Source organism: Oncorhynchus nerka, linkage group LG6 (assembly GCF_034236695.1).
Source record: "Oncorhynchus nerka isolate Pitt River linkage group LG6, Oner_Uvic_2.0, whole genome shotgun sequence".
Lineage (NCBI taxonomy): Eukaryota > Metazoa > Chordata > Actinopteri > Salmoniformes > Salmonidae > Oncorhynchus > Oncorhynchus nerka.
In genome coordinates this window covers 17,873,925-17,883,684 of record NC_088401.1, presented here as the reverse complement: position 1 = coordinate 17,883,684, position 9,760 = coordinate 17,873,925, and the positions used below count along the sequence as shown (strand labels likewise).

Sequence of the window (9,760 nt, the reverse complement as noted above, 5' to 3'; positions counted from 1 at the left end):
AGGTGTAACTGATTCACGTTTGTAGGCCTCCTTGCTGCTCGCACACGCTTTTTTTTAGTTCTGCCCACAAATCTTCTATAGGATTGAGGTCAGGGCTTTGTGATGGCCACTCCAATACCTTGACATTGTTGTCCATAAGCCATTTTGCCACAAATTTTGCCTGACTGATGTCTTGAGATGTTGCTTCAATATATCCACATAATTCTCCTTTCTCATGATGCCATCCATCTATTTTGTGAAGTGCACCAGTCCCTCCTGCAGCAAAGCACCCCCACAACATGATGCTGCCACCCCCGTGCTTCACATTTGGGATGGTGTTCTTTGGCTCGCAAGCCTCCCCCCTTTTCCTCCAAACATAACGATGGTCATTATGGCCAAACAGTTCTGTTTTTGTTTCATCAGACCAGAGGACATTTCTCCCAAAAGTACGATCTTTGTCCCCATGTGCAGTTGCGAACCGTAGTCTGGCTTTTTTATGGCGGTTTTGGAGCAGTGGCTTCTTCCTTGCTGAGCGGCCATTCAGGTTATGTCGATATAGGACTCGTTTTACTGTGGATATAGATACTTTTGTACCTGTTTCCTCCAGTATCTTCACAAGGGCCTTTGCTGTTGTTCTGGGACTGATTTGTACTTTTCGCACAAAAGTACGTTCATCTCTAGGAGACAGAACACATCTACTTCCTGAGCGGTGTGGCGGCTGCGTGGTCCCATGGTGTTTATACTTGCATACTATTGTTTGTACAAATGAACGTGGTACCTTCAGGCGTTTGGAAATTCTTCCAAGGATGAGTCAGACTTGTGGAGGTCTACATTTGTTTTCTGAGGTCTTGGTTGATTTCTTTTGTTTTCCCATGATGTCAAGCAAAGAGGCATTTAGTTTGAAGGTAGGCCTTGAAATACATCCACGGGTACACTTGCAATTGACTCAAATGATGTCAATTAGCCGATCAGAAGCTTCTAAAGCCAAGACATAATTTTCAGGAATATTCCAAGCTGTTTAAAGGCACAGTCAACTTAGTGTATGTAAACTTCTGACCCACTGGAATTGTGATACAGTGAATTATACGTGAAATAATCTGTAAACAATTGTTGGAAAAATTACTTGTCATGCACAAAGTAGATGTCCTAACCGACTTGCCAAAACTATAGTTTGTTAACAAGAAATTTGGTGGTTGAAAAACGAGTTTTAATTACTCCAACCTAAGTTTATGTAAACTTCTTACTTCAACTGTATATATCGCTTCTTAGACTTGCGTTCAATGAGAATGACAGATCTATTAACACATTTCTATGTGAATTTAGTCCGTTGCCCAAAACGTTACATAATGCAGCTTTAATTTAGGGGAAGTGACTTCATAATGCGAGCATCCTGTTCGTGAGGAGCCACCTAATTCATTTATCTGCGATCGTATTTGTTTATGTTGATGGTTTGTTTGACCAGTGTACCATAGTTGATGTTGTTGACCTGTCTCTACTGTACCCTGTGTTGCCAGACCATATTATTCTTTCTGGTCTGTCTAGGTTTGATACACTCCACACGAGGAAAGGCCCTACTAATCTATTGATGTCATTACTGTAAATATCAAATAAAAGAGATGACTTCTCATACCAAGTTGGCAAGTGTGTTGATGTTAGGTAGTGTTAGTAGCTCTTTAGCTTGGTAGTAATGCATGTTACATGAGTGGAGCCTGTTTAGAGGGGAGCCTGTTTAGTCATTACCTGTGTATTAATAGGCAGGATTGTCCACATCTCTCACCTGTACACACCTGTCAGGTACAGAAGTGATCCTTGCAGATATTTAACAGGTCAATCTTGCCTACTTCCACCCAGGCCTGCTTTAGGTAAACCGGGCTGGCCAGGACTATTCAAGGAACAGAGTTAATGCCCCTGCCAGACAGATAGGTCAAAGGTCAGACTTTTTTAGAGTCGGCGGAACCATGGAATAATTCCCCGCTGGACTAAACAGAGCTGACTGGTCATGAGGATACCCAGCTGTACAGGTGCTTAGCAGCAGAAGCAGGCCTTAACCTTTAACCCCACAGTAACAAACAGAGGCAGTCAGGCCTTAACCTTTAACCCCACAAGAGCAGAGGCGATGTTGGAGAAAATCCAGTCAGATAACAGTGAAACACATGGTGTATTTATTTCAAACAATGTAGGTAGAAACACAAAGTCTTTACAAAAATAAGATTACACCACTGTTCCAAATATCCTTTATAAAAACATTTCCACTTTTAATACAACTTCATTGTTTCAAGTTGTTCTTTTAGCTGCTCAGTTAAGTCAGCACTGCAATACACATGGACAAGACACTGACACAAACCAGGAGCTACAATGAAGAGTTACAACATGATATGACTGGTTATAGCAGGTTATGAATGACCTCTGACTGCATTAAAATACAGAATTGTAATAGCAACACCATCAACCTTCATTATGGCACAGAAATAGAGAGCAGTGAAAGAGAGAGGGAAAACTCCCAACAACCCCCTGATCAGCAACATCATTATTCAGCTCTTCAGTAATCTCTGTATGGTCCACCAGTGTTCTGTTGTGTTTTCCAACCAAGATGACCCCTAATCCACACTGTAATCAGATGTCATAGAACTGGAGAGCTGCAAGAAACGTGGTGTCGGCTCCACCTAGTCTTCACCGTCTATGCCAAAGCATGTGATCCTGCAGCCTGGCTAGACTATACAACGGCAGAAGCAGAGTGGGGGGGGGGGGGGGGGACGATGTCAACTGTTTGCCCCTTGTGGTTCATCTGGGTGTGTGGCTGGGGAGGCCCTCTGGTGGTGGCTCAGAGACGAGGGTCACAGGGCAAAGGGCGGAACGCCACCTCAATATTCTCCTCCATGATGATGTCATAGCGACACATCAGTGGCCTGGAGGGAGGAGAGAAAGGGAGAGTTAGAGAAAGGAGGAGGGAGTATATGGGGAATGCAGAAAAGAGGGGGAAAAGTGTGTAACTCAGGTGTGTGGTGGTCTCACCTGTCGGGTTGCTCCAGGGGGGCGAGGCGGATGTGGATTAGTCGGATTTTGTAGCGAGGGCCTATCACGTTTCTGGTAGCAATGCTGAGGGATATCTTCTGGATGGGCTGAAGGTCCTCATCAAACTGAACCAACAGACGGGTGGAGGTGTACTGCTCAAACCTGAACAGCTTACTTTGGAGGAGAGAGAGGGTGAGAGAGATAGATAGAGGTCTTACTGCAACAAATGTGTGTGTGCGTGTAAGCGTGCGAGACTGACTGGTCAATGCGTGCCTCAGTGAAGTTCCTGCCACTGTGGAGTCTGAGGATGAGGACTCCCCAGCGAGGGTACCGGTTCCATGTCACCATGTCCACCATGTAGCTGACCTCTATATATATACACACACACACATACTGTGTTATATAGACACACATATGCACAACGTGTCACACACAATCTTTAAGAACTCATTGCTTCAGAAGCATTATGTTCACAATATATACAAAAGTATGTGGACACCTCTTCAAATTAGTTGATTCGACTATTTCAGCCACACCCGCTGCTGACAGGTGTATAACATCGAGCAAACAGCCATGCGATCTCCAAAGACAAACATTGGCAGTAGAATGACCTTACTGAAGAGCTCAGTGACTTTCAACGTGGCACCGTCATAGGATGCCACCTTTCCAACAAGTCAGTTCATCAAATTTCTGCCCTGCTAGAGCTGCCCTAGTCAACTGTAGGTGACGTTATTGTGAAGTGGAAACGTCTAGGAGCAACAACGGCTCAGTCGTGAAGTGGTAGACCACACAAGCTCACAGAAAGGGAAGCGCATAGTGTGTAAAAATCATCTGTCCTCGACTGCAACACTCACTACCAAGTTCCAAACTGCCTCTGAAAGCAACGTCAGCACAATAACTGTTTGTCAGGAGATTCATGAAATGGGTTTCCATGGCCGAGCAGTCGCACACAAGCCTAAGATCACCATGCGCAAGGCCAAGCGTTGGACGGAGTGGTGTAAAGCTCGCCGCCATTGGGACTCTGGAGCAGTGGAAACGCATTCTCTGGAATGATGAATCACGTTCACCATCTGGCAGTCCGACGGACGAATCTGGGTTTGGCCAATGCCGGGAGAATGCTACCTGTCCGAATGCATAGTGCCAACTGTAAAGTTTGGTGGTGGAGGAATAATGGTCTGGGGTTGTTTTTCATGATTATAGCAGTAAAGGGGCAACCAACTATGTTAATGCCCATGATTTTGGAATGAGATATTCAACAAGCAGTTGTCCACACACTTTTGGTAATGTAGTGTATGTTAATCAGTAATAGATAGTCAGGGGTGTTGAACTTACTTTTATAGGGCAACGTGGCAGTGGTGGTGAAGTATACCTTGGTCTGACCCAATCGCAGCAGAATATCCCTCCACCTGCTGACGTCATAACCTGGGGCGGTAACCATGGATACAACTTTAGGACTGTTGGTATGGCAACCAAAACCACTTGATCAATGATTTGTTGACAAGCATCTCTTTCCTTGTTTACGGATTCAGTGAGATTCTGGGTTGACCAGTGGGAAGGCGATCCTCACCTAGCATAGGGCAGGGTGCGGGCTTAAAAGCCTCACACTGCAGGCACTGGCCATCCAGGAAGTCGCTGTAGGAGGAGCAGGGGTAGGCTGTGAGACTGCAGGTTCGGTTGAGAGCACACAGGTACAGGAACACAGAGCGCTGGTGGTCACACATGAAATATGACCTCCCTACAAAAGACAGAAGCGGTGAGTTATTACAGTGTTATTACATGTGTGTGTGTGTGTGTGTGTGTTAGACTCACCTGAGAAGATGGTCTTGGGGCAGCCTGGCTGGTCAGATCCTCCGTTGGCGTAGTAGTCAATATGACCATGTTGACCTCTGAGACCAAATGCTGCATGAACAAATAGGAAGACAAAAATACACACTAGAGACTCCCTCACCACACACACACACGCACACTCACAGCATGTCAGTACTTACAGTTTATGTCAGTGTGTAGTACATCTACAAACATGGCGTCTGAAGGGTCAAGTCTCTCCTCAGGTGTCGCTCCAGTGAACATGGGCCCTGCTGGGTCCAGACCTGGACAACAATGAATCAATTAATGATCCAATTAATCAAATAATAGTTTCAAAGGGCACAGACTCTCTTATCCTACCTGTGATGCGGCCGATCTTGCCCTTCAGGTTTGCTCCTACGAACCCAGCCAGGTGAGCTCCCAGACTCGACCCGATCAGGTGGACCGAACTCAGAGGCGCTCCCTCTGCCTACACACACACACACACACACACACACACACACACACACACTGAACATTAAGCAACATTGACCAAAGACTCATAGAACAACTGAAGATTCTCAGCAAATGAGCAACACTCCACAATCCCCCCCTCCCCCACCATCCCCCCGTCCCTCAAGCCACACACCTGCATGTTGAGTATGAAGCCGGTGAGGTTGTTGGCAGCCTGTCGTGTGTTGGTCACAGCAGTGAAGTAGTTGAGGTTAGCAGCTCCTCTGTTCCAGTCCACTACCAGGATGTTCATGTCCTCCTGCTCAGACAGCAGCTGGACGACGTGGTCCACCCAGAACGGAGGGGGCCTGGTGGGCCGGTAGCCGTGGATGACGAAAGCCGTGGGCAGGGAGAGGTTGAAGAGTGGCTGGGAGGACAGCTGGTGGTGGTTCAACTCTCTGCCGCAGCGTAGGTTATACCTGAAGGAGGGAGAAAGGAGAAGACTTTATTCAGAAAATGTCATTACTTTGTATCCAACAGCTTACACACACACACACTCTCTCTTTCTAACCTACTTGGTGTAGAGCAGCAGCTTAATGTTCAGGGTGGTCCAGAGGAAGCTCTCATGGAAGTCCAGGTCTGTAAAGTCATCACACAGTGCACCTACACCACTATCCTGGCCTGGGGAGAGAAGGGGGAGGAGGGGTGTGTGTGTGTCAGAGGAGGCTGGTTGGAGGAGCGATAGGAGGACAGGCTCATTGTAATGGCTGGAATGGAATTCATGGAAAGGAGTCAAACGTGATTTCTATGTTTGATGTGTTTGATACCGTTCCATTTATTCCATCCCAGCCATTACTATGAGCCTGTGCTCTCCTCCTGTGCTCAGCCTCCTCTGCTGTGTGTGTTCATTGATACGCTGCTAGTCCTAGGTCAGGGTCAGGTCATTCTCTGCTCTTACTGTGAACCCCAACTTCTTTCATTTTGCATTTAAACATGATCAGGCAGCTGGTGAATACTCCAACCTCTTCAACCTCAGTAGGCTGAAGGAATGTGGCTTGTCATCGAAAACACTAAACTTTTACAGATGCACAATCGAGAGCATTGTCATGACCTGGTCCTTTCTGGGTATAGATCGTGGCTTCTTACTCTCTCCTACACCCAGGTTCTGTTATCTCAGGTTGTAAATTCCTGGTGGAGACTCTCTTCCCCTGGCCATGCAGAGAGAGACCACAGAGTGAACAAAGAATTTCACATGGCCGAACTTCTAAATCCCCAAAATGTGAAAATGAAACTATATGTCCACTTGTGAGAATTTGGGAAGGGTTCTTGGACACTTAAGGGACAGTTATGTTGAGTGTGTTTCATTTGGTGACCTCACGAAGGACAGGAAACACACATAACTATGTCTCTGAATGTGTACATTTCTCAGTTATGGTGTTTGCATCTAATTCTTGTATAAAATTAATGAGTAAAGATGAAACTATGTGAAATGATGTAATGTGATGTTAAACCTTTAATGTGAGAGAATTGTATTCCCTTTAAAGTTTAACTAAGTCATTGGCCTGCCCCCGTGAGCACAGACATGATCTGGTGTCATGGACCAGCCCTTTCCTATTGTTACGAATAAAAACACCTCCTGAGGAAATCCTCTTAAGACTGAGCAAACTCACAGCGTGAGCTGTGATTGCGAATAGTTTAGAGCACACATACCTCGGTGTATGCTGAAGTGGCACAGGTTTGAGTAGCAAGATTAGAAAACCATACCACGTGGAGCATTGGCTACACTGCGGGAAATGGTTCAACTCTGAGACTATCGATCCCTACAGAGGAAGAGCAAATCTTAGATACTAATTACTAGTCTGCAGCTAGAAATGATGTAAACCTGGGATGCGAATACCGACAACCGCCGAAACATCTATTCTATGAGAACATTTCTGAATGGTACTCTAAAGTATCCATTCTAACCTCAAAATACTTTGATCTTCAGGGAAACAGAAAGAGAGAGAGCGACTCGGATTAACTCTCCAGCAGACAGACATTCAAACACCATCATTGAGAAATGTACCCATTCAGAGATATAGTTGTGTGTTTTCTGTCCTTCTTGAGGTCACAAACATAAAACAAAGCGGACCGGGTCGTGGCTGGCTTCTCCACTGACCGTTTACACACTATCAAATTCTGTGATGTAGTAGAAGTTCCTTTGTTCTACTGTGAAACTCTCCATACTGCATGGACAGGGAGAGTCTCTTTACAGAATCTATGACGTGGGGGTTAAGTTGTAAAACTGCCCCCCATCCCAACAGAAGAGGGGGTTGTTCACATCTCTGCTAGCCAATTCACTGAAAGGGCTAGCATCATGACAACATCCTGTCGGCCTGTATCACCGGCTGGTGCGGCAATTGCACCGCCCTCAACCACAAGGTTCTCCAGAGGGTTCTCTACCTGCCCTCCAGGACACCTACAGCACCCAATGTCGCAGGGAGGCCAAAAAGATCATCAAGGACAACAACCACCTGAACCACTGCCTGTTCACCCTGCTATCATCCAGAAGGCGAGGTCAGTACAGGTGCATCAAAGCAGGGACCGAGAGACTGAAAAACTGCTTCTATCTCAAGGCCATCAGACTGTTAAACAGCCATCACTAACATAGAGAGGCTGCTGCCAACATACTAACTCAAATCTCTGGCCAGTTAAATAAATGAACTTAATAAAGGTATCACTCGTCACTTTAAATAATGCCACTTTAATAATGTTTACATATCCTACATTACTCATCTCATATCGATATACTGTGTTCTACACCATCTACTGCATCTTGCCTTTGCCGCACAGCCATCACTCATCCATATATTTATATGTATATATTCTTATTCATCCCTTTATATTTGTGTGTATTAGGTAGTTGTTGTGAATTTGTTAGATTACTTGTTAGATATTACTGCATAGTCGGAACTAGAAGCATAAGCATTTTTCTACACTCGCATTAACATCTGCTAACCATGTGTATGTGACCAATAAAATTTGATTTGATTTTTACATTGTTCTTGACCCCTACCAGTGTTTTCAAAAAGAAAAACTAAACTAAATGCAATTGTAATAAAGGTTATGTTTCAAGAGTTTCATTCCAAAACACTATATTATATATTATATCAGAAATGTTGGTAAATTAGCTTTTATGGTTTAACCTCTAAAAGTCTAAGTCGTTGGGGGAGGGGGGGTACTAAGCTAACATGTGGAATTGTTTTAAGACAGTCATACCATGGATCTTTTAGCTATTTGATTAAGAATTTTAGGACCCTTTAGGTATCCCCCCAAAATTGAAAAAAATATATTTGAAGAAAATGTTGAATTTCCCCAGGTGGTGAGGGCAGATAGGAACACATCTGCCACGCTGATCCGCAACACTGGAGCTCCCCAGGGGTGCGTGCTCAGTCCCCTCCTGTACTCCCTGTTCACCCACTACTGCATGGCCAGGCACGACTCCAACACCATCATTAAGTTTACAGACTACACAATGGTGGTAGGCCTGATCACCGACAACGACGAGACAGCCTATAGGGAGCAGGTCAGAGACCTGACCGGGTGGTGCCAGAATAACAACCTACCCCTCAATGTCACCAAGACTATGGAGATGATTGTGGACTACAGGAAAAGGGGGGCCGAGTACGCCCCCGTTCTCATTCTCATTTGCTCGGCCTCCGACCGCAAGGCACTACAGAGGGTAGTGCGTACGGCCCAGTACATCCCTGGGGCAAAGCTGCCTACCATCCAGGAACTCTACACCAGGCGGTGTCAGAGGAAGGACCTACAAATTGTCAAAGACCCCAGCCAGTCATAGACTGTTCTCTCTACTACCGCATGGCAAGCGGTACCGGAGTGCCAAGTGTAGGACAAAAAGGCTTCTCAACAGTTTTTTACCCCCAAGCCATAAGACTCCTGAACAGGTAATCAAATGGCTACCCGGACTATTTGCATTGTGTGCCCCCTCCCAACCAACCCCTCTTTTACGCTGCTCCTACTCTCTGTTCATCATATATGCATAGTCACTTTAACTATACATACTACCTCAATTACATTGGCTAACCGGGCTATCACCCGCCAACCCCTCTTTTTACGCTACTGCTACTCTCTGTTCATCGTATATGCATAGTCACTTAAACCATACCTACATGTACATACTACCTCAATAAGCCTGACTAACCGGTGTCTGTATATAGCCTTGCTACTGTTATTTTCAAATGTCTTTTTACTGTTGTTTTATTTCTTTACTTACACACACACACACACACACACACACACACACACACACACACACACACACACACACACACACACACACACACACACACACACACACACACACACACACACACACCTTTTTTTCGCACTATTGGTTAGAGGCTGTAAGTAAGCATTTCACTGTAAACCTGTTGTATTCGGCGCACGTGACAAAAAAACTTTGATTTGATTTGAATTACAGAATCACTGGTTGGTGAAGTCTATGGTGATTTTCAGTCCAGTGTTTAGACAC

The 9,760-nt window shown here is 45.3% G+C and overlaps 1 protein-coding gene across 1 annotated transcript in view; it reads right to left on the bottom strand.

The window, feature by feature from the left end:
• Positions 1 to 2,118: 2,118 nt before the first annotated feature.
• The window catches only part of LOC115130104 (lipase member H-like), an 11,107-nt gene continuing 3,465 nt past the window's right edge, over positions 2,119 to 9,760 (bottom strand). Inside the window, exons 2-11 of the mRNA XM_029660879.2 lie at positions 5,805 to 5,910; positions 5,426 to 5,708; positions 5,158 to 5,266; positions 4,980 to 5,081; positions 4,801 to 4,890; positions 4,559 to 4,726; positions 4,324 to 4,413; positions 3,251 to 3,359; positions 2,992 to 3,165; positions 2,119 to 2,885 (exon numbers count right to left, since the gene is read on the bottom strand). Coding sequence (XP_029516739.1) covers positions 2,801 to 2,885; positions 2,992 to 3,165; positions 3,251 to 3,359; positions 4,324 to 4,413; positions 4,559 to 4,726; positions 4,801 to 4,890; positions 4,980 to 5,081; positions 5,158 to 5,266; positions 5,426 to 5,708; positions 5,805 to 5,910 — 1,316 coding nt within the window. The 3' untranslated portion in view covers positions 2,119 to 2,800. The remainder of the gene's footprint in view (positions 2,886 to 2,991; positions 3,166 to 3,250; positions 3,360 to 4,323; positions 4,414 to 4,558; positions 4,727 to 4,800; positions 4,891 to 4,979; positions 5,082 to 5,157; positions 5,267 to 5,425; positions 5,709 to 5,804; positions 5,911 to 9,760) is intronic.